Consider the following 26,272-nt stretch of genomic DNA (forward strand, 5'->3'; position numbering starts at 1 on the left):
AATGTATGGCACTGTTAAGGGGGAAAAAATTGGAGTCAAAGTGACTGGAAAGTTAGGTCTGGTCTGTAGCACTGTGAGATTGTTGACATCTGCCGAGGTTGGAGAGCTCAGTAAGCAGGAAATGGGGTGTCACTCTGAGTGGTAGTTTACCATTATCCTGGCATCCTAATGAAGTGTCTGCAGTGCACAGAGCTTCTGGATGGCATCTTAACGCACGGCTAAGCAAAAGCACTTCTCTCCTTGTCACTGTCATCCATCTGCCTGCACCCTACTGTAGCCAATGGGATGGAACCATGCTACAATGTGCTATAAGCCATTTAGAGTTGCACATTGCATAATCAGTCCCATCAAATATGTAAAAAATGACTATTATTGGTTATTTCCCTCAAACTCTGGCACCTGGAGTTTGATACATTAAAGTTTAAGTTTTGTAAGTGCTGTTTTTCCCCATTAATTCCACATATATTTTTGTTAAATGGGATTGAGTTGCAAACTCATTGTCTTAAGTCTTGCTAATGGATTGCAAGAGTTGTATGAATATTCATTGAAAACTCCATTCTGTATCACATTTGGTGAATTCATCAATTGGATATATAAAAAGGTTTCTTGTAATGTTCATTTTTTGCAACATCTATTTCTGAGGCATGAATAAAAAGTAACCAGTTTGTGGTCTGAATTGATTTATTCTCCTTGTACCAAGCATTAGTTAGTTTGCACATTCTTATGGATTTTTTTTAAATGCTGTAGTATTTTACAGTGTATATATGCAATAAGGTTTGCATTGTCTATAGCAGATGATTAAGATTGAGACGTTAATGTTACACAAGATGAAATATCCTTGTTTTTCAAATTATATGAGGAATCCGATTTTTTTTAAAAAAATCTAACTTCACATTTTTTTTAACCACAATGGTCTTTGTTCTGAATACTGAAATCAACTGATGGCAGTTGGGGAGGTGGGCACTCAGCACCACTGAAAAATGAAGCCCAATGTGCATTCTGTTTTAAGTAAATTCTCATATCCTGATAATACAGAGGTAGTTGATAGGATTTGGGGTTAAGTTAAGCACTTGTACTATGGGAGAGCTTCTAAAATGGGCAAGGGCAGGACAAACTGGCCAAATCGGGTATTTTATTTACATAAACAAGAAAGCATAACATAATTTAGTTTCATCAGGAATTTTTCACAGACATTAAAACTATAGCAAACATAACAGCAGGGATGCTTGCACAGCAACACAGTGGGGAAGCTTGCAGAGCGTCTGCCCACACTATGGCTGGCAGTAGCCAGCACCATAAGTCTCACAATTTCATTAGCACTCAAAAATCCACCTAACCTACTCAGTTCTGATTAAACAAAAAACAAAAACAAAACCTGGCAGTTGAATCAATTGTGTGAATTGTTGGATGTAGTCTCTGGTTACGGAATTTGCTGTAGGAATAGTGTGTGACATTTTGAACACAGCATAAAGTTTCTCAAAAAAATGGTGAGCAGTGCAATATAAAAAGCGAGGAGGGAAACACGCTTTTTAAAAAAATTCTTAGTGTTGGTGACAGCTCAATAGTGCAATATTTTATGCAGAATCATATAGCGCCTTTTCCCCAGCCACACAACACAGTTCGGTTCAACAGGACAAAAAGAAGAGATGATGGCTTGAAATAAAATTAAGCATTAATGTGAGCCATAAATGCCAGTTTAACGTTAAACATGAACAAGTAACTGAAGCTGCTGGTAAAGGGAAATGGGTACTGTAGTAAAACTACACAAAGTAAGTCAGGCATGAATAATGCAGCAGGTCTGAGGAGGGTCAAAGGTCAGACTCCAGTACCTTGCAAAATAATGAATGCATGTCAGGTTAGAGACATACATCCCTTCCTAGAAAATGTGAGTTATTGGAGATAAACCTTGGACTTCCTGTTCTAAAACAAAGTGGTTTGTTGTAAATAGCTATGTCCATTTAAAATTAATGATTAAAAGAAAGATTCAATGGGATTTGTTTAAGTATTCTTTATGGACATAAAAGCTAAAGGTTACTTTCTTTGTTCATTTTCACCCAGCCACAGTTAATGTTACAGGCACATCATGTTTTCTTCCATGTTCAAATGTTTATCCAGAGCTCATTTTCAAAAGAGCCTATATAATATTAAATGCTTTGTAGCTTGTTTAATGCATTCTTCATTTAAATATAAACAAGAGCATCTCTACAGTCTTGCTTTCTTAAAGAGAACCTTATTTTTAAATACAGGAATGCAATTTCTAAATATATGTACTAGCAACATAAAAGTGCCTTCTGCAATTCACATGAAATTATCTTAATTTGCTAAAATTGTTACATTATCCTTCCATATTTATCCTAAAATAAAAAGGGGGGGGGGCTAAATGTTCTCCCTGTTTATTATGTGTGTGTGTAATTTTTGGTTGTTTTTATTCCTATTGAAACAGTTTAGAGAAAAGAAAACAGAACTTTCCAGAACTTACTGATAATCTTTTAACAGGGATTTTTGTTGATTTTTGCAATTACAAGTTGTACCTTTGTGCTAGTTTAACTTAAAAAAATTAGTCTATTTCATATTCTGGACTTAGCCTTAGAGTTTCAAAAAAAGAAGTGTCAGATCTACAAAATGTCTTGTCTTTCTTTGTACTGTAAATTACTGGGCTTCATTAGGCAACAGATAGTTTGGTGATACCTCTTGGATGACTATTTACACAAATCTTCAGGTAGGATTTCCCTCCCCCTTCTTTTTAGTTTGATGAAGAGGCACCCATGAAAGATCTTCCCAATTAGGAAAATGAAGGGAGAAAATGTTCAGTGGCTTTAAAGTGGAACGCAAGGATTTCAGGCAGAGAAGAAAATGCATAGGTATTTCAAAATCAAACATAAGGACTTACATCCGATCTACTCTTAAATATTGCATTGACAAGGTCAAGAGCAGAGACAAGTCTGGCTGCTAAGATAGAAGCAGGAACAAGGTTTTTAAAAAACTAGACAGTTTATCAACTTCAGTTTATAAAGTTGGAGAAAATTGTCTTTAACACATCCAAAAAAAATCAAGCGTATGTAGCATTTAAAAAAACAACATCAAGCATTTTAATGAAAAAGTACCCAGTGTTTTCATGGAACTATAAAAGGTAGAGAGAGTAAGCATTGTGGCAAAAATTCTGGGCTCAGCAGCTTTGTGTGGGAAATGGTGAAATGTGACTGTGATTTATAATGAGAAAAGGTATCTACAACATACAATTTTCTACCTAGCTGCAAATAATAATTCATAGTGATGTCCCTTCCAGATAAAATACCTTTGCTATGTAGGACCCATGTGGTAAAATGATCATGATAAATGTCAGACCAGTGCAGGTAACGGCTTTACAAACCATTAAGATTAGCTGGCTCTTTTTTTCGATGATAACAGTAACCATGCTGTGAGTCTATGTGGTAATAATATCTCAGTACTGATAAATGCCAGAGCCAGGCAGAGGTGTTTATCATTCCCTGTTCAGAAATGCTGACTAAAGTTACCACATGTTGCCTGTTTTTCCTCTTTTACAATAGGCTAACAATTAACGAATAGGCTGATTCATAAAATAATTTTATGCACCATTTCTTCTAGGATTTCTGTGCTTTAGAAATTGGTTAACTGTCTCTCATCCTATTTTCTCCTGGCCATGTCTTTGGTTATGCACTTTAAAAAGGAGGCAGAGTCTGCCTTTAAAAAAGAACTGTCCATACTTTCCATTTTCTAAAGGGATTGGGTATTAGAATATTACTGTGCATTTATGTAATGCTAAAAGTTTCATGGATTATATCCGTGTAAGAATCACTTCCCTGATCTCTGAAATGCAGTCACTTCTGGAATAGAGGGTGACACCCAGGTAGATATCTACGCAAATCAACCTGGGGGTGTGGGACGGGAAAACATCTCCATAGATGCCTATAATAAATCCTTCCTGTACTACATTTCCCCTGAAGTATTGAGCACTCAACAATAAGCAAGCATCAGGTGCTTTGATTTGTGGTGTTGACCTTCTTTCATAACTCTGTTTTTTAAAAATCCTAGGCTAGATTCACATCTGAGCTGAGTGGGTGCATCTGTGCTTAAGGCCAGTGAACGCTTTCTGGAAAACAGAATGGAAACTACCGTTGAGTGATATCAGTTGAAAAGTATACCTGCTATAATTTTATACAATTTTGGATAGCATCTTCAATTCAATTCTCACAGGACAGGGTGTCCACATGACAAAAATAACCACTACTTTTGGCAGCCTCAACAGAGAGGCCAAGGACTGACTGAGCATTGATACTGAACTACCTTCTCCACTGTACAGTTGGGTCCCTAGATATCATGGTCAAAATACAGTGATAGGGCTGTGCATAGAAACCTCTGTCTGTTGTCATCCATGCCTATGTCTGTTCTGTGGATAACTTCGTTCTCCAGGGTTGTCAGTCTCGCTACTTTCCCTGAAACTATATTCACATGAAAGATTTTGAAAAGAAAAAATAATCTCTACGTTGATTATTCGGAGGTCTAGTCTTTTCTCAAAATACTTTGAGCTTCCTAGGAAGAGATTGCACAATTAAACTCAGTGTAAATGATGGATCTGTGGTGCTATAAATTTGCTTCTTAGATTATAAAATCTTCAGGGTAGAAACTGTGTATTCATATGGTTTATGCAGCACCTAACACAAAGAGGGCTCAACTTTGACTGGAGAATCTGGATGCTAGACCAATATAAATATTAAATACTAAAATATACTCAGAATTATAGATGATAGTTAAGCTATAGATGATCAGATCAGAAAAGAATTCTCAGGTTATCTAGAACATGCAGCTTACAAGATGTTTTCTCTATATCAGGCCTATTGTCACCTTATCTAATCTGCTCCTAAATGAAACCACAGTTGTACGTCTTTGTTTTAGTTGCAACATCTCATGCAAATAAATGCAAATATCACAAGCATAAGCCATATGCAAAACGTTTGTCCTTGAAACCATGAATCACACTAAACTACAATGCTTATCCCGACCAAGACAGCAGTAACATTCTTAGTCCCATATTCTTTTGTTACTGATTGTATATTGGTAATGGTAATTGTTTCCTACTAAAAGGCAGTTAAAAATGATGGTACCAATACAACCAATTCTAGAAGATAGCTAAAAAAATTGAATTGTGTGTAGCCAACTGCTGATCACTAGAAAGCATGAGTTAAATCATAATATTAAATTAATATCCATAAGTGTGTGGATCAAAAGCATGATATAGAGAGATTAGCGGTAAAGAAAGGGAACCAATCTGGTCATTGGAGGAGTGCACAGGAAAAAAAAGACAGTAAAGATTACATGGTTACTCAGTTTAAGGAGGTGTCCAGTGCAGATCCTGATGCACTGGTGGAATGTAGTTCCAGAATAGGAAACTCTGCTTTATAAGAAGGCTACTTACTATTCACAAGTAGGCCAGCCGTGGAATATTTGCATTTGTACAAATCCAAATGGCCTATTAAAATAAATGCATAGAATACAAAGTCAGTTCTCTGATGAGAAAATGTTTCCTGATCCATTAGAAAGATTTTTCAATCCCTTGTAAGCTATTGTGTAGGCTCTCCATCAGTATCACATGGGGTAAGACATTCTAAGATAGCTGCACTTGTAACCACGTTAACAGTGCCCTCTAGTTTAAGCTCTCATTACTAAGATGTCTGACATAACTGTATGCAAACAATATCCTAAAGTGACACTCAAATCTTATACTTTTTTTCTATTTTTCCCCATCAGAAAATCCAGACAGCAGCACTCGAGTTAAATCCATAAGGCGTCTTTTACAGAAGCTTCCTAGGCCAAACCGTGACACAATGAAAATCCTCTTTGAACATCTAAAAAAGTAAGTTAAGCTAACAGTACTAAAGGAGTGGGATTTTTAAAGGGGCCTAAAGGAGCAAGGTGCCCAAATCCTACCCTAAATATCTAACACTATCAATGCAGAATACTCTTTTTGCAAAACTGAATATGATTATCAAATATGTACATATATTCTATCTCTACTCACAAAAAGATCTGTACAGCTAGACTTAAATACTCATTGTTTTTATACTAGCAAATGGAACAATAGTACTTCTCTTCACATGGGGTAAAATGCTTTGGATTACTGTACACTAGGTTATGTTGAATTATACAATATTGTATTACCCAGAATAATTTAGGTATATATATATATGCAGTTGTTTTTGTAAGTTATGGGTTAGAAAATTCTCCTTCAGGTTTGTTTCTATTTTTGAGCTATGCACACTGTAAGGTATGTCATCAACAAGTTTCTGTTCATATAAATGGCTCTTGTGCATGCATAAGTCATAAAAAAGACCTGCAGTTTGCATCAAAAATTAGTTGTTCTACCTTACAGTGAAGTTCAGTGCAGTGGCGAATGCCTACACAAGTTCTTAGGAAAGATGTAAAGTGTCCATCTCCTCTGGAAAAGTTGATGAGATACTACAGATGTTCCATTCAGATACTATGGAGATGGACGTGGCTCACAAATCCAGATTTGTAAAAACAGCATTGTTGAGTTCCATGTTTATCATCTCTTGGCAATTTCCATATTCACTGTGCCCAGTTTACAAGAGAGAAATATGGCAGCCGTACAAAAGCAACCTGGAATCTACTGCAAGCTGGGTTTTCTTTCTTTCTTTTGTGGCATCAGTGGTAATGAAGTTTCTGAAGGCATTATTTAAAGTGGTCTGAAAAAAGTGAAAGGATCTATCATTTTCTACAGAAATGAAAGAGAAAGTACCTCTGCTTGTTCTCCAGCCCCTCATCAGTTCCACCACATCAATTCTGCCTCACCTCTGCCTCTCCTACAATTCCAAGGGTGGTTCACACACACCCACACACATAGCAGGGTCCCTCCTGGGGGAGAAGCAGAGGAGCCATCCCAATATTCACAGGAGGAGAAGGTGTGGGGAGGAGGGAATAATAGGACTGGAAGGGACCTTGAGAGGTCATCTAGTCCAGTCCCCTGCACTCATGGCAGGACTAAGTATCTAGACTATCCCTGACAGGTGTTTGTTTCTAACCTGCTCTTAAAAATTTCCAGTGATGGAGGTTCCACAACTTCCTCAGACAATTTATTCCAGTGCTTAACTACCCTGACAGTAAGGTTTTCCTAATGTCCAACCTAAACTACCCTTGCTGCAATTTAAGCCCATTGCTTCTTGTCCTATCCTCAGAGGTTAAGGAGAACAATTTTTTCCCTCCTCCTTGTAACAACCTTTTATGTTCTTGAAAACTGTTATCATATCCCCTCTCAGTCTTCTCCAGACTAAACAAACCAAATTTTTTCCAATCTTACCTCATAGGTCACATTTTCTAGACCTTTAATCGTTTTTGTTGCTCTTCTCTGGACTTTCTCTAATTTGTCCACAGCTTTCCTGAAATGTGACCCCCCAGAACTGGACACAATACTCCAGCTGAGGCCTAATCAGCACAGAGTAGAGCGGAAGAATTACTTCTCATGTCTTGCTTACAACACTTCTGCTAACACATTGCAGAATGATGTTTGCTTTTTTTGAAACAGTGTTACACTGTTGACTGATATTTAGCTTGTGATCTACTATGACCCCCAAATCCCTTTCTGCAGTACTCCTTTCTAGGCAGTCATTTTCCATTTTGTATATGTGCAACTGATTGTTCCTTCCTCAGTACATTTGTCCTTATTGAATTTCATCCTATTTACTTCAGACCATTTCTCCATTTTGTCCAGATCATTTTGAATTTTAATCCTATCCTCCAAAGCATTTGCAACCCCTCCCAGCTTGGTATTGTCTGCAAACTTTATAAGTGTACTCTCTATGCCATTATCTAAATAATTGATGAACATATTGAACAGACCCAAACCCCAAACTGGTCCCTATGGGACCCCACTCAATATGACCTTCCAACTTGACTGTGAAATGAGGAATGGCGCCACCATCAGTTAGTAGGCTCTGGTCTGGTCCCCTTTCTCCCCTTGCCCTGTCCCAAGAATGGCTTCAGCTCCTGAGTGGAGTGGGGAGAGTTCTGCCTACAGTGGCTCTGATTGGCTGTTTATACCCCTGGAAGAGAGGAATTGAGGGAAGCAGCCAATCAAAGGGGGCTTACTCTTAGGGAGGGCTAAAATGACACCCCCAGCTCTAGTTGTAGAAATTGTATTTGCTGGTTGTGTGACTCCTTTTGACCAGGCACACTTTAAGCACTGTTTGTAGGCCAAATAATGCCTTCAGTGATGCACCGAAGTTGCATTATTTTCAATGGGATTGGACAGGTGTAACAGGTTACAATGTAGTAAACAACAAAGGATAGAATCCAGCTCCTCTCTTAACTGTGCTGGAAATAAGAAATAAATAAATAAGCATTTATGGAAATAAGAAACTGAGAACAGATCAATGCAGCAAGAAGGTGCCATTTTACAAAGTCACTACTCAGAGTAGAACTGCTCTTAACATGAGGTGTAAGTACGGCCTAAGTGGTTTGTATGGACTCATTCAGGCCCTTGGCACAGGGGTGAAGTTCACCCAGTATAAATAAAAGTGACCCCCACAAAACAGACCAAAGCCAGCTTTTAATGAATGGTACCCTTATACTTTTCTGCTGCACTCTATAGTTCACTACATACAACATATGTAAATCATTGTATATATGGATGTATGGCTACCAAATAAATGCTGAATTGAGAAAAGAAATCCATCTAGTTGTGTGATGGCCCCATTTAATGAAGCATGGAAAGGTTTAAGCAAGTCCATAAAGAGATTAAAAAAAGTAAATTTGGCCTTGTGGAAAGACCATTGCCCCAGTCTCCCTGTAATGTACCCTGTGTGTATAAATTGACCTTTAGTGAATGGCCTAAAGGAAGGTTGTGTGACCTATTACTGTCAAACTGGGAATTATAAGGGAAGGTGTCTGCTAAAAGAGAACCTTAGCTCAAGTGATGGAGGCCTATGTTTTTGTGCCTAAACGACCAGGGTTCTATTCCTAGCAGCCCATGTGTGTGCTGTCAGAATAGGTCTATATATAAAGATATATTTTACCCTCCAGAAGTGGACCCACCAAGAAGAAACTACTGTTACCCAGGCTGTAAGGAAAAATCACATCAGATATGCACAAGGGCTATTTAAGACTGAAAGGGTGATCTTGTAGTCATCCACTGGACTGAAACTCATGAGTCATGGGTTCAGTTGCCGGCTTGGCCGTGGACTTTCTGTGTGACCTTGGGTACATCACTTAATCTCTCTGTGCCTTGGTTCTTTATAAATGGTGATGATACTTTCTTTATCTGTCTTGTCTATTTTGACTGTAATCTCTTCAGAGCAAGAACAGACTCTCACTGTGTGTATATAGAGCACCTTGGCACAGCTGGGCACTACTGAAATACAAATAATTAAATAATGATACTTAGTTGCATATGTCCTCAGTATATGTCCTCATACCTCCACAGGAGGAAGGAGGGCAGATTTGTTATCTAAATATACACATGTTCTTATCTATCCGACTATGAATAGCTGCATTTCCAATTATCAGTGTGGCAAAGCCCAGTGAATCAGCTGGTATAATAGTGGAGTACACTAGCACACCAGCAGTGCAAGATAGGACAGAATGATAAATTGGACCATTTGGGACTATAAGCATTATGGAAGCAATATTCTTAATCTATATGAAGAAAGCCGGCACGTGGTGCTGACTTGTATAAGCACATCCTAATGGAAAGAAGGAACTATTTTATGAGTCTTGGCTCCGTGATATGGAAGCTGGGGTAGAAGGTTATATTGGAAACAAATGGCATCCAAAATTGAAGGGGTGGCATAAAGGTCTATGCCGGGGTGGCCAACCTGAGCCTGAGAAGGAGCCAGAATTTACCAATGGACATTGCCAAAGAGCCACAGTAATACATCAGCAGTCCCCCACCAGCTCCCACACACTGGCAGCCCCGCCAGTCAGCACCTCCCCCTCCCTCCCCGCACCTCCCAATCAGCTGTTTCGTGGCATGCAGGAGGCTCTGGAGGAGAGGAGGGAGGAGCAAGGGCATGGCAGGCTGAGGGGAGGGGGCGGGAAGGGTGGAGTGGGGGCAAGGCCTGTGGCAGAGCCAGCGGTTGAGCAGTGAGCACCCCCCGGCACATTGGAAAGCTGGCGCCCGTAGCTCCAGCCCCAGAGTTGGTGCCTAGACAAGGAGCCGCATCTTAACTTCGGAAGAGCCACATGTGGCTCCGGAGCCACAGGTTGGTCACCCTGGTCTATGCTGTCTTGTACCACATATTATCAATGGGCAAGAAAGGATCCACTCTGTGACCCAGGGAGGCCCAATAGGTCAGGGACAATGAAAATACATACATTATTTAACAACAGGGTATTTTAAGGTGGGAAATGCAAACATTTTGTATTTGTTTTGAACTAAAGCAGTTAAAATGAGAACTGGTGTACTTAGGTCCAACAACATGTGTAATTCTCTCTCCTTCAGACTGAGATTGTCTAGCAACATCTTACTAAAGTATAACTATAATACAAGCTACCAATCATTTCCTGTACAATGACCCATCTTGCTATCGCTGTTCAGAGCTATATGCAGAATCTAATCATGTCTAACTACATACATGATTTTGCTTTGGCTTCATCATCCAACGGGGAGGAAGTAGGTGGAGAAAGAGTGGCCACCCCATTGCTCTTGGTATCCCAGCCCAATGCAGCAACCTTAATTCTACTTTGCAGCAAAAGCCACAAAAATGATTACTTGTTTGACTCATTAGCATGCGATAGGTGACATCCTTCCGTTATTGCCCCAGCTATGCTCACTGTACTCCTCCAATTAATTCCCACCTATACATATCTGGGTGCAGGCTGGGTCTTCAACTCACCATACTGAGAACGATGTGGAAATCTCCACACTGTGTTGGTGCAGCCAGCACATCCCCTGAGCACACGTGCTTTTGTGCGTGTAGCTCAGCAGTCACATATCTCCCTTGTGCCCCATCTTCCATGCTGGAAGCTTGTTAACATTTCTAGGGGAGCTTTTGTTAAATAGCCATGATAGCTTGTAATCAAAGTCCATAGAGATTAAAGAAGGAGATTGTTTGCTGGGACTCTGAACAAACGTATGTATGAAACCATCATTACAATGCTTCCCCTATACTCGGGGAACAATGCTGTTCTGATTTACACCTGTGCAACCCCACTGACATAAGCAGATTACATGGACATATATGAAAGCAGAATTGGGTACTCAGATGTTTTCAGTGGCTCTTTTGCAAGACTATAGTCAATGACCCAGCTGTCCTGGCTCTCACCTCGGGCAGCTCCTTTGCAGTCAGTGGAGTTGCACAAGGTGAGTGATGGCAGAACTTTGCTCAGTTCACCCCAAATTGTTGCCATTTTTTGTTTGTTTGTTTGTTTGTTTAAGTAAACTGGTTTGATTTGAGTCAGGAATGCAATTTCAGGGGAAAAGCCTTTTCTCAACTTCATTGCTACAGAGAGGCCTTCACATTGTGGACCTAATGTGCTGGAGGTGCACATCCCCTGCACACTGTGAAGCTCAAGTCTATGGGGGATCTCCGCTGCTGCCACAGGAGGATAGGACAGGAGTAGCTGAAGAATCTACAACTACTCAGATCCTCCGATCTTTCCGCGTAGGGGCAAAGGGGGAAGCAAGACCCTAGAACACTTAGGCTGGAGTATCAGCTGTGGAATTCTTATGTAACGTACAGCTGGGGACTGGCAGAGGAGAGCTGGAGAATTCCATTTGTCCCAGCAGCCAGCACAGTGGGTATGTCTACATCTGGAGCTAAATATATGATTCCCAGCTCACATAGACATACTTGAGCTAGTTCTCATCAAGCTAGTGCACTAAAAATAGTATATCTGTGGAAGCATAGGCAGCAGCAAGCAGTGGCATGAGCTAGCCACCCATGTACAAGCCTGCCCAAGCCCCATCAATGTGTACTCAGGGCAGCTAGTCCGTCTGCCACCCCCAATGCTACCAGGGCTACTGTACGGACGACAGCTAATACATGTCTGTGCAAGCTGGGAATTGCATCCTTAGCTCCAAGTGCAGAGATAGCCAGTGATGTACACTTGCACTGGTGAGAGGATTTGGCCTTTATAAGGAAGACACCACTATCAATCTTGGTGAGAGAAAGGTTGTACAGCAGATTCTATCTATGGCTTTTCAGTTCTGGAGAAGTAGGTTCAGATCAGATGTGAAATGAGCTTGAGGAGAACGGTCTCTCTTTCTAGTCTTTAGAAGTGCATCCAGAATATTTGACACAATCAGTCATTGCTGTGCAAGAGAGGTCTAGTGCTGTAATAGCAGAACAGAACAGTGAGGTACTGACAGAACTGAACTGGAAACTATGTGCAGTGTCTGCCCACACTAGCAGGCCTGTCTGTTTCACAGAACATCCATAAGATCTAAACTGCACCGAGTTCCCTCATGTACAGAACACACATTAAAGAAATCTCATGTTCTTTTAAAGGGAAACAGCTAACATTGCAAGTTAAATTGTATTATCACAATGTCATTTATTAAGTGCAGAGAGTAGCACCCACTAGGGCAAGTGTAGCTCTATTTTACAGCGCAAATGGGATACCAGGTTTTTAGGGCACTTGCTGTTTTAAGCATTTTGCAACAGAAGGGCAAAACCTTTAGTTTCCCATTGATTTTACATGAAATCTGTCCATATAACATGTATGGTAAAAACGCACAGCTCAGGACTGGTTAGACAAATCATATGACATATGCCAGTTTAATGCCACATCAAGTGTTTTGCAAGGAATGGTCTTTAAAAAGTAGTTGAATCTTATCGGCCACTGACTTTTTCTATAAAATCAAACCACAAACTGTAGGCCAGTTTCTACTATCTTTAATACAGCAGAACTCCCACTGAAGTTAGTGGGAATTTTTCTCAGTAAAAAGTCCACATAATATAACCCGTTCTGTGTTAGCATAGTCTACTGATGCAGCATTATGTGTGTCCCCACACTCCCTTCAAATCCTTGTTTCTTTTTTTGATTGAAAACGGGACTGTGACTGCTCAGCATTCTACCCGTTCTTCCTGTTTTTTCATCAGGAGATAAATTCACCTCTGTGCAGAAAGCCAGCTATGCCTAGGAACCACCAAAGTCTATGTAAACCCATAAATCCCATTTAGGTCCTATTTTGAGGGCTTAAACAGGCCATCAGTGATGCACTATCCCTCTGCATAAGGGTGAATTTCATCCTACATGAAGTAATCACCCTCTGTTTGTGAAATCACTATCTCCACAGCAACTAATTCACGAACTGAGATTTGTAATCTCAAGTGAGGAATAAACAGCACCTTCCATCCAGGACTCCCAAAGTGCTTTATGAACATTAACTAACTAACCCTTCTTGGAAGTAGCTATTATTATAAAAATGTTGCAGATAGAAAAGCTGAGGCACAGGGAATTTAAGTGACTTACCCAGGGTCAGAGAGTAAGTCAGTGGCAGAGCCAGCAAGCTCAAAGTCATTGCACAGAATCTGCTGCAGTAGTCACAAGATTCTTTTGCCTCTCTAATCTAATATGCACTAACATAAAACAGCTAAAAGTATCAAACAATATATTAGAGACAAATATCCTTAAATTTCATACTTTCCCCTCAAAAGCATTATTTACTATATTATTATACTATATTATTTACTATATTAATAAGTATTTTTTGTAACAATTAAACACAAAGACAATGACCTGGATGCCTTTTAGCAATCCCTCTCCCCACTTCTTTAAGTGGAAAGCATCGAACCCAGATGCCCAAGTATGGACGATATTCTTCCAGCAGCAGCATCTGGCTCCTTGGCAGGCACTTCAGGCAAGTTGTCTGGGGAGTTCTGCAGTTGCCTCTTGGTTTATCACGTGGATCAGGTACTGTGGCCTATCTGGCTGCCTTGTCCGTGTGGAAGCCAATTCCTTTTGATTCACCTTTGATTCTGCAAAATTAGTTCACTCTGTTTTTCCTACGCTTTAGGCCATTTATGTTTTAGCATGGTACATGCATTCACATGGTACATGCAATCCAGGCTTTTTTCCTCCTTTCAGTCAGAAAGGAAATTATCAGAATCCTGGCCCCCCATTAAAACCATTAGTTATTTAATAATAATGACTTGAATCAATTTCACAAAAAATAAGTCCCTTGTTAAGCAGGGGCGGTGTTGATCGAAAACAACAGCAAATACCCTGTAACCTAATATATTCTCTAACACAAGGCATGAAAGTATTACAGAGGTTTCTCTATTAGTTGATTTAAAAAAAAAATTGGCTCCCCGCTTCCTTGTGGCACCATGAAAAGCAGAGCATCCAGTGACTGAAAACAGACAAACAAACACAGCAGTATGGGTCAGCTTTATCGCATTCCAAAGAGCACCAGCTTCTGGAAACTACATTTAACAAAATAGATTTATTTTTACCTATTTTTTTTTAAAAAAGGAGCCACATGTATGAAGAGCTGAACAATAGCCCATGCAAGAGGCAGGAATGACAATGTGATGACAAGTCCAGCAGGAATACCCAGAATGCCAAGGATAAATCAGAAATTAAAGCTATTGTATGACAACTAGTAATACTTAGCATGGGACGTCTGCAAAATTTCCATATTTATTTTTATGGAGGAGAAAAGATGCAAGTTACACATGTGATTTTCATTTATTAAAGTATGTACTATACCAGAAGATCAGCATGTTTAGACAAGCTTAAATAAAGCTTAGTAAATCTAGGCTCAGAAAAACTCTCTTCTACATAGCAGAACAAATCACAAATACAACTGTGAAACTTTCACAAAGAAACCCCAAATCAGGCAAAATTCATCAAGCTTAGATAGTCATTATGAAGCACTCCACGGTGCAGAGAAGTTCAACAGATCTCAGAGAGATTGCAGGAGGCCTGAAGACAGAGGCGAATGAAGATTTAGGTCTTGATTCAGGAAAGCACATAAGCAAACAGCAATTAAGTGAAATCAACAGAATGTAAGCGTGTGTTTAAATGCTTTCCTGAATCAGGGCCTTACTTAGGGTTGTGAGTCTCCCTCTTAGCCTTGCGCTAAAGGGCCAGAACCGCAACAATGGGAACAAGGACATTCTGAGTCCCACTGCTGCAAAATGGAGCAAGAGAAGCAATGCTGAGAATCTGAAGAGGACAAAAGAAGCATGATTGTGAATGGATGGTAATACACCTAGTGGCCAGGGACCTACCTTCTTACCCCAAAGGACTTTAATGGCAGTCAAGGATGCTTGGCACTTGTAGGTTTAGGATTTTAAGCCTCATATGAAATGTTCAATACAATGTTCTGGTACAAAAAGGCTAAATGTAAAGTATATCATGGAGGCACCTTTGTGCACACAACACATGTGCTTACTGTTTCATAGAAATATAGGGCTGGAAGGGACCTCAAAGATCAGCGAGTCCATCTTGCCCACACTGAAGCAGGACTAACTATTTCTAGAGCACCCCTGAAAGATGTTTGTCTAAGCTGCTCTTAGTGATGGGGATTCCACAGCCAGCCTGGGTAACCAGTTCCAGAGTTTAACCATCCTTAGAGTTGAACATTTTCCCTTATATCTAACCTAAATTCCCCTTGCTGCAAATAAAGCTGCGTACTTCTTGTCCTGCCTTTGGTGGACACGGAGAACAATTGATCACTATCTTATCTATATAAAAGATTCAGAGAGGAATTCAAACAATGAAAATACTGAGTCTAGCTCAGTGCAGTTTTCCTTTAGGTTACTCAGAAAAGGAGTTGAATCCATTTTCTGTATAATTTATTAAATGACTTCTCCCTCCGCCAGTGTGTGGCCACTCTCAATACATAAACAATATACATCTCAGCAAGTGTGCACTAAGAGAGTAGACAGAAAAGAAAACAAAGTTGTTAGTCAAAAGAGCAACAAAACCAGGTTTCCTGGGTATCTTTACATTGCTATCATTTTAAATGCTAAAGTATGTATGTATATCATGGAGTCCCCTACAATCACACATAGCAATTCTTAATGTGAATAAAACGTTCCTCAAAAATCACTCATTCTTCAGTAACATGTGAACTTGGCAAATTCTCAGTGTTTTAGGGAAAATATAACAGTGCAAGTCGTAGGGACTGTCCAGTTTGGCCGATGTACATAGCAGAGGGGCATTGCTGGCACATGATGGCGTATATTACATTGGTGGACGTGCAGGTGAATGAACCAGTGATGGTGTAGCTGATCTGGTTACGTGTCTCTACGTAAAAGGATAAATGGACACAAATCAGATATTAGGAATGTCAATATACAAAAACCTGTAGGAGAACACTTCAATCTCGCTGGACACACAATAGCAGATTTAAAGGTAGCCATCCTGCAACAAAAAAACTTCAGGACCAGACTTCAAAGAGAAACTGCTGAGCTTCAGTTCATTTGCAAATTTGACACCCTCAGCTCAGGATTAAACAAAGACTGTGAATGGCTAGCCAACTACAAAAGCAGTTTCTCCTCCCTTGGTGTTCACACCTCAACTGCTAGAAGAGGGCCTCATCCTCCCTGAGTGAACTAACCTCGTTATCCCTAGCCTGATTCTTGCTTGCATATTTACACCTGCCTCTGGGAATTTCCACTACATGCATCCGACAAAGTGGGTATTCTCCCACGAAAGCTCATTCTCCAATACGTCTGTTAATCTATAAGGTGCCACAGGACTCTTTGCCGCTTTTACAAATATTAATTAAGTCTCACAACTGAAATTCTCCTTTAAGGTAGATGAGTTTTATTATCCTAATTTTACATATGAGGAAACTGACACATGAAAAGTTAGGTAAGTAACTTTCCGAAGCTCATGCAGTATGTCACAAGTTCTAGGTTCTGCTCCTCATTTACTGTGAAATAGTCAGGCCCTTGGTCCACCCACACAAGGGTCCTGCTTTCTGGGTTTCACAAGTTCTAGTGAACTTTACTGGTGGGTTTAATTTATGTGGTTTTGCAATCCCTGAGTTTTGCTTTGAGTTTAGAGTTCTTTTAAACCCAAATATCTGAGGGTGCTCAGGATACTGGAGAAGGGTCTTTGTATCTTAAAAGATTGGGCTCCAACATGTTGGAGTGCAGAACCAAGTCACCAAGGGGTTAATTTCAGTGTTTTTCATTCTGAAAATCTTCATTGGAACTTTTTTTATTAAAAAAAAAAAAAGACAAATGCCAAAATGTCAGTGTTCTGTACAAAATAATTTAACACAATGAGATTTATTCTACTGTCAATTGAAAGAATTTATGCAAGTAACTCATTAATGTTAGTGAGTGTTTGGCAAGTAGACCCCCAGCATTTTGATGGGGAAAATAGACCCTGATATTCCTTTTAGATTGATAGATAGAGATATATAAAATACATGCTTGTCAGTGGCAAATATATGAACTCAAAAACAAATTCTGATCAGCCAGGCCAATGGATATACCCCACTTATAAGACTGCAGAAATCATATTAGATCAGATCATTTTTCACACATTGCAAAACATGCAACAACTGTTTCAATCATCATACTAAGAGAAATCAATATATTTTTGCTTTCAGAGAGTAGCATTTCACATTTCAGCATCTCCAAATTATCAGCAACATACATCTCTTTTTGTGGTCTACTGCAGTATTTGTACTTCTAACAGGATATTGGCCATTTTCTTGTGAAGATCTACAAATCCTCGTAAACAAATACCAGTTTGAAAAAATTAAGAGCAAATCTGTGGACTGGAATGCACCCTATTTATAATAGGAACAAAAAGCTGGCAATGAAATATAAACCTAAATCACAGCAGAATGACCTACTTTAAGGCTTTTGCCAAAGAGACAGTGTTTTTAGACAGCTCCTCTGAAGTAGCGTCTTTATGTCTATGCCATCTGCAGATTTATTATTGTGCCTGAAAAAACGAAAAGACCTACAGTATTCCTGAATGAAACTAAGCTTTGTCTATAGGAAAAACTCCAGTATTGTGGGCACCACACCCACACCTACTGATGTGGTCCAAGTTTTTTTTCCTTTAGAGCACCTAATTAAGAAACCCTGACTCATTTACATGGATACGTTTGATCTAAATTACACTCCAAACCGCACCAAATTAGGAGCATCTGTGAATGTGAAATGTTTGTTCCCTGTGACTGGTAAAACAGGGCCAGCTCTGGACAGCACATGTTCAAGTGATGAAAAATATTTCAGATGTAACACACTTCTCAGACCCACTTTTCCACTAATAATTCATAGTGAGTTAACCCAGTATCTCTGCTTCCAAAATCATTTCAGACAGTTAAAAATGTCATCTTTTTTTTTTTAAGTGAGAAAAGAGGTAGACGACCACCTACTTTGTTTGTTATCACTGATAAAAGGTCTTAGTACACCCACTGGCAGAGATGCAAATCTGCTTGTCACATGCTTAGTATCTCTTTGCAAGGCATTCAGAAATCCTGAACTGTGGCAGAAAGGGAAATATTTTATGGATGACTGGCTATTGACCACAGCAAAGGCCTTTTAACTTGAAATATCTTCTCATATTTGTTAACCAAAGTTTAGTGCTGTCTAAAGGATCTGGATGAGGACCTGGATGTCAGCTTGGTGAAATTTCACCATGCACACTGGGTAAACATTTAGAATTAATGTCAACTGGCCAGATTCTTGCATGTGGGTGCAGCCACTTTCTGCTGCATTATTGCAGCACAATAATCCCACAATTGGAGAGTCTGTCCCCAGAAGGATCACACCAATGCAAAGGGGGAATCCTCCAGTAACAAAAAAGCTTTTACTCCACTCTCCTGGTCACCGCTGCTGGCATAACAGAGAAAAGGGAGCATAGCTGTAGCAAAGGAGACTTTGGCATGACTGTTCTGGCCCCTTAGAGCAGTTAGTAACTGAGAAACTCAACCAGCCCTTATCTTTCTCTAAATTAAGCCAGGGAACCAGCCCTACACATGGTGGCCTAGGATCAGGGACAGGCAAACATGGCTTTAAGGCATCTTTGCAACTCCCAATTCCTGCTGTGTGCAGTTTGGCCAAACCTCAGGATTAGGTCCAGGGTGTTTTGACCTGCAGGGTTTGAAAGAAGGCATCCTTGCATTACAGTCAGCATTGTATTTTTACTTCTTTCTTGCTCTATAAACACTGCAAGTCACATAATATCAGTGAAAATGTGTTTATGAGAAGTATAATAGTGTGCTATGGTTACATTTGAACTTAAATCCACATTCAGATAGCTAAGGATCCTCTTGCTTTCTAGTATGTTATATATGATGAAGGTTTATGTTCAAGACTTTAAGTAAAAAGGGGAGAAACTATATAAATAACACTTCTTTTGTCTGAAGAGATTTTAATACATTTGTCTGATCTACTGTTTTTGCAGTAGCTAGAATATAATTTGAATATATTAATATTTTCAGCAACTGTGCTCAGGGAGCACAGTTAATAACTTATGCATGGATACATAGATATACTTCAGACAGAGGTAATGTTTTTAGCCCTTATGTTGGTAATACTTAGAAACACACAATGAAAGAGCCTGTTCTTTCCTCCTCTTTGTTGTGGGCATGCATTGTGATGGTATGGAGCCAGTGTTCTTGCTGTTGTCTACACAGCCTGGATTCAATAAGCAGTTATATATGCATATTATGACAATGTGGTCAAGGAAACCAGATTTTTTACCATACCTTCATGTGCATGTATAGCATAAAATCTGGTGCTTATTTTTCTTCTCCTCGTTCAATATGTTAACATATTTATAATTTGATACAGGTTATGTTCATTTTATAATTAAAATTATAAGAGTTAGATGAAAACCCAGCAAGATGTTACTAAATGGAAAATATGTATCTTTTCATACATTACCCATTATGATGCAATGTAAAGTCATAAACCTGTGGAATGGCTAACCCACAGCTGAGTGTATGATAGATGTATCCTCTCCTGTGTCACAAGTCCCAACAAGTTGCCTCTGTCTCAGAAGCTGGGATTTTTCCTTTACAGTTCTCACACCCAGCAACTAGGAGGCACTGCTGCTGTTTTGTGAGACGCTACCTGTCTCCTCCCTGGCACTTCTCCTGTCAGTTGCTCCATTCCCAGCTCTGAACCCATCCCTACAGGAGAGCTGTGGAGAAGGAGAGCAGCGTGGAGTGAAGTAGTCATCGGGATGTCTGCCCCACTCTGCTACTGCTAGAAACAGCCTCTGTCAGAGTAAAGGGAAAAGGAGGCTCCAGGGGAATAGAGAAAACCAAAAGTTTGGGAGGGAATGAGCGAGAGAAGCTCTGCCTTGTATAGATGCTGCAGGCAGATGTGGGAAGGGTCCTGCTGTTTCAGATAATCGTCTCACCGTTAGCATGCTTATTCAGCCTGATTTTTAGACTCAGAACTTAGATGCTCTCGCCTTGCCCCCTCCCTACCATGGCATGTTGCTACACTGAGGGCTGTAAGACGGGTGGCATACAGCTGTTCTGGAACCTCTACGCCATCTGCAAACCCCTTTATGCTGGATATTCCTGAGCTGCCTGTTTCATCAGCTATCTGTCCCTGGACACCTCTGGAGAGCCATAAAGGGGCTAAAGCAGAATGCAGAATCTGAGCCCCTGTCTCCAGACAGGCTTATGCTCCACATTATATTTACCATACATAATACTATATGCTAGCTAGTTTTATGTTTTAGATATATTCTGGGTAATGTTGCACTGTCACATAACTATGATCCGTACACGCTCCTCATGACTGAATGGATCATTCTTTTCTGTACGCTGGACTCAGGTTACACTTGAATTAATATCTACTGTCCCTAAAAAATTTATAGTTATATCGAGCAGCTGGAAATAGTGCAGGGGCGTCCTGTACAAAACACATGCAGTTTGTATTTATCTGGCGTCCAGCAGTCACAGCCAAACTTAATCCTCCTCATTAATGAAATTCCTATCCATAGTTCAGAAAAACTCCAGAGAGCAGGTAAGTAGAGATCTGCAAGTCCAACTAGAGGGTCCTGAAAGACAAATATGGTGACTATAAGGTTCTAGAGTTGTCTTTTGGCTGAATTAATCTTTCCTCCAGGTCTGAGCTCAGTGCAAGGACCAACAGGGTGAGTGCACAGAAAGCTCACCATTTACAAGGAATTTAGGCCCAGATTTTTGAAGGTATTTAGGTGTTGCTGCCCTTGGCATTGCAATGCCTAAGAGCCTAAATCTCATTTTTTAAAGGAATTTAGGCACTTAGGAGCCAAAATCCCATGAGCTGTCGATGGGATTCTTTGCTCCTACGTGCCTAAATTCCTTTTGAAAATGAGATTTAGGCTCTTAAATCAGTTAAGCACTGCACCACTGAATGTAGAAACACTTAAATACCTTAACAAATCTGGGCCTTAGAGACTATGAGAATGAACCATTAACCACTTTGGTACTGCCTAACTACACAGTGGGCAAAACACATCTGGAGTAGGTTTCAGAGTGGTAGCCATGTTAGTCTGTATCCGCAAAAAGAATGAGGAGTCCTTGTGGCACCTTAGAGACTCACACATTTATTTGGAGTAGTATCCTGGATATCTGGAGTGTCCCCTTTCCACTGCAGACATTCCATTGGCATAGTGCTGCGCCATACACAAGCTGCAGCTGAGTACTCATTTAAAGGGTTAATACAAAAGACACAGCAACTCAGATATGGTGCACTTCAAGCCCCCTCCCCTACTAGTCTAAGGAAATTTACATGAAAGCTGGCAGTGATCTAAGGAGTTTTTTCAAGTGTATCTGAAGGAGAGGTTACACAGAAACCTGCAGCCTTCTAGGCAGCCATTTGATCCTGTCCACACTGGAGGCTAATTCATCCCTGTGCCTCAACTCAGTGCCGTGTAGGAATTAACATGGAAGCACCTCACTTTGGCACATCTCCTAATCCAGGGGCTTGCTGGGGAGTAGTTCAGCCCCCATCACACTTTGGACAGTTCTGTCTCCTAATTTTGCACCCTGGCTGCAACAGTCCCTTTGGCCATTCTGGCCAGCATGTGCAATGCCCTGGCCACACCCTCTTCTTGCTTCAGCAGGCCCGTTATGCCCCCCTTATCCAGGAGCTCCTGTAGCCTCTGGCATAGAGTTGGCAAAGTTGGCTGTACACTGTCTGGAGCTTTCCCTATGCCAGTAAAACTCACCGGGGAGCTGCAGTCCACTGGCAGATCAGCCAGGCACTGTAGCTTTGGATTATCACAATTAGAAACAAATGTAAAGCAAAAATAAGCCTTATTTCTTGATCACCTTCAGTTCTAGACATTTGCACAATTACAAACTTGTGGCCTAAACTAGTATTTAAGGGGGCTGAGGCAGAAAGCCAGAAATTGTGAGTTTAGCATGACAGAAAATGAACAGTGGACATTTGTAGAGCATCTGAGGCAATTAGGATGGGTTCAGCCACGATCACATGACCCACTGTAACACTCCTGCAGACAGATGGATAGTTGAACACACAAGAGGGCCAATGAGCTACCCAACCCCTATTTAAAACTGGGAAGACATGGAAACCTACAAACTTGCAGTTCATGCAAATGGTGCATTCCACAGTTACCCATTCCAGACATTTCCTGCATTTAGTGCAGTGGGCTACATATGTGCATAAAGAATAAATATCAAGCTAAGGTGAATGGACAAGACAAAGTGTGAGTGGAAAAGACAATGCTGACATTATAAATACATTGTTCATGAGGATGTGAATTGTAAATAAATTTAAATAAATCAAAAACTCTCAGTGGCATATATTCACTAGTGCATTTAAGAAAGACCCTCATTCCATTCATATTTGATATCAGTGCTGAAGCAACTGTGATGCTGGGAGGCATGTTAAAGCATCTTTCAAATGTGATACAAATTCGTGGATGTATGTTGCACTAGTAGCTTATAGAGGGTTCACATACCATACTCAATCATTGCTCTTAGGCAGATCAATGTGTATAGACCTTAATCCTAACAACAAGAGAGGGAGCCTGTAGGACAATACACTTAGGTTTTTCAGATGTTGGAATCACTTAAAATGGCATACCATATAGAGAACATATATAGCTAGCAGTTCACAGAACAGGAAATGCAGTTGTGCTATGACCCTTATGAAGCCATTCGCTGCCAACATTTCTTGATCGCAACTCCAAAGAACATCCCATGCCATATAAAACAGAAACTTTTGTTCATGATACTGGATAAAAATTATGATTTATTGGCAGGATAAAGCTAAGTTTGTCCTCAGAGCTTTCAAGGTTCATTGGAACAGATACATTTTCAAACAGGTTGCCTAAAGTTGAGCTTCCCAATTTGAAAATTTCAGCCAAATGACTACATTAAGTCAGAAACTGGACATTTTGGAAACATATTCTGGGTCCACATCTTTGCTCCCAATAGATTATTGCAGCTTCAACACAAAAGGACGGTGACTGCACACTGCAACAGGCTATGGAATGGATAGCAATGGGAGTTTTGTAATTGTCTTCAATTATCAGAGGGGTAGCCGTGTTAGTCTGTATCCACAAAAACAACGAGGAGTCCGGTGGCACCTTAAAGACTAACAGATTTATTTGGGCATAAGCTTTTGTGGGTAAAAATACCACTTCTGAAGAAGTTGTAATTGACTTCAATAGCACTTCACCCATGGGCTAGAGAGGTGATATGTACAGGGCACCGCAAGGCGTACGGTGATGTGAAAAGCAAAGGTAAATACTAACCCAATGGTTCTTTGGGATATTTTCTGAGGGCTGTTACCTGGCCAGGAATTTCTTTGATGAGACGACACAGCCCTGCTGGGGAAACTACTATATAAAGCTGTGATCGTGCAATGAGCACAGGATCTACAGTAGCAATTAAATCTGTGTGAAGGGGGCACACTACCATTTCTAGTGTTTCCACATCTGGTATCCTGGGAGAAAATATGACTTTCTGAAGTGTAGCAGGGGATCATTTGTTGCTGGCAACTTGAGAAAAATACTGGTATCTGAACAGCAATGCTCATGCCCATTGCCATTTCAGCTGAACTGCAAAAGGGAAAAAATTGGCTGTATGAGTATTTGTATCAGACGGTATCCACCTCTCTATGGATGCCAAATCCATCTCCTGCCCCAGAGTTTGCAGTTGTTGGGAGAAGACTACAGCAGCTGAGAGGGTTTGTGATAGCCCTGTCTGGCTGAAGCTCTAAGCCTGCTCAGAAGGATGAGGATTCTATTATTGTACACAATGCCAGGGGTTATATCCGCTTTTTATTTTTCTCACCAGCATATTTAAAATAAACCATTCCAGTTATGTGCAATTGTGTACAACCTTACTAGTTCATTTGCAGGACCTCGTGCATGCTTTTCATGTTCTGTTTTGAATGTGTTGTCCAAAGGTGGCCATATGTGATGACTAGGAAAATGGACTAGGAGTCAGGAGATCTAGTATTTAGTTTCTGCATGGAATCATTGTGTGATTACGGAAATGTCACTTCGTATCTCAGACACTCAGTTTCCCCACTGGTAAAATGAAGATAATAATGCTAGCCCACCTTTGAGATCTATGGATGGACTGTTCTATATAAGTGCTGTATATTATTATTAGAGACAAAGTCCACAGCATAATGAAGAAATGTGTGCATTTTTTCTTGCTGACTTAATTTCTCCCCTCACTTTAAAAATCTTCCATTGATTGTAATTAAGCTTAAGGTAAAAGCTAAGCTCACAAATCTAACAAATTTGAGACCTTTTTTAAGCAAATTTGCTTGCTTGTCAAGCTTTCTCAAGCTTTCCCAGCTGTGTTTAAAAGCGTATTTCTAGGACAGACACATGCTGCAATAGTTCTGTTTCTGTAGGAAGCATCTAGTGTGACTAGTGTGTGACATGTGAGTTCAAACTCTACCTTGCTTGAATCATGCTAGTACACAGCATTCTTCACAAAACAGCCACAGTCCTTTTCTCGTCAATGATAGCCAGAAGCAGTTACAAGGGTGAAGGATATCTATCATGAAAAGTCCAGTGTCAATGTGTTCCCCCAATTTATTTACTGACCTTCAACACAACAGCCATACTCCTGACCCTCATGAGATGGAGCCTAAGGGGAAATGGCACTGAGCACCAATTCCATATCCTGTTGTTCTGTGGTCTAAATTAAGTGCTAATTAATTACCACTGGCATCTTTGGCATTGCTTGTCACATTGGATTTAGGATATCCTTTCACTGTTTAAACAAATAGCCCTATATCTCCGACTAAAATCCCAAGTGTTAAATATTTCCATTTCTTACGAATCTGTATTTAAAAATTTGACAAATGTGTCTATGGCCATTGCAGGTAGAATTCAAATAAAAGAAACAGGAATTGCGATTGTCAATTTTGATTAATAGTCCTTCATTAATAAGCATCCTGTTATTCAGTTTCCACCTGCAGTTGCTGATGTTGCCTGGAATCAATTAACTCATATAATTTGATTTATTTTACAAAGACATTTTTGGATGTGCTGTGCTGATGATAAAGGTTCTATTTTTGCAGTTCTTGATTCAAGTGAGATTGTTACCGAACTGTTTTTTATTTTTTCATGTTTCAAGGAAACATGGCTTAAGCCATTCTTGAATTACAAAAATTAAACTAATTTAGAAACTTAAAGCTATATTCATATAAAAGTATCTGCTGCCTTCTGGGACATGCAGACCCCCAAAGCTTATAGATCCTGGCACCAGGACAGGTTCAGCTATTTACTAGGCTGGTCTGGTGTACGAGTCAATAATAAAAATGGTTTTGGTAATTAAATATTCATGGTAAATAGGCCCAATGGCCTGTGATGGGATATTAGATGGGGTGGGATCTGAGTTACCCAGGAAAGAATTTTCTGTAGTATCTGGCTGGTGAATCTTGCCCATATGCTCAGGGTTTAGCTGATCACCATATTTGGGGTCAGGAAGGAATTTTCCTCCAGGGCAGATTGGAAGAGGCCCTGGAGGTTTTTCGCCTTCCTCTGTAGCATGGGGCACGGGTCACTTGCTGGAGGATTCTCTGCTCCTTGAAGTCTTTAAACCACGATTTGAGGACTTCAATAGCTCAGACATAGGTGAGAGGTTTTTCGCAGGAGTGGGTGGGTGAAATTCCGTGGCCTGCGTTGTGCAGGAGGTCAAACTAGATGATCATATGGTCCCTTCTGACCTTAGTATCTATGAATCTATAAACAAAAAAATAGCTTCCAGAAGCAAAAGTTACAAAGCCAGTCAAGGATGTTGTGAGTAGAGCTATACATATATTTGAGTCTGATTCTATTCTCTTCTGTATAGGTACTTATACCACCTTCATCACTGTAC

General features: G+C 40.1%; 1 protein-coding gene across 2 annotated transcripts in view; it reads left to right on the forward strand.

The window, feature by feature from the left end:
* The window catches only part of ARHGAP15 (Rho GTPase activating protein 15), a 448,076-nt gene that overhangs the window by 407,948 nt on the left and 13,856 nt on the right, over positions 1-26,272 (forward strand). For both annotated transcript variants that reach the window (XM_077829446.1, XM_077829447.1), the window contains exon 13: positions 5,767-5,872. In XM_077829446.1, coding sequence (XP_077685572.1) covers positions 5,767-5,872 — 106 coding nt within the window. The remainder of the gene's footprint in view (positions 1-5,766; positions 5,873-26,272) is intronic.

The sequence above is a fragment of the Eretmochelys imbricata genome, chromosome 11 (assembly GCF_965152235.1).
Source record: "Eretmochelys imbricata isolate rEreImb1 chromosome 11, rEreImb1.hap1, whole genome shotgun sequence".
Taxonomy (NCBI): domain Eukaryota; kingdom Metazoa; phylum Chordata; order Testudines; family Cheloniidae; genus Eretmochelys; species Eretmochelys imbricata.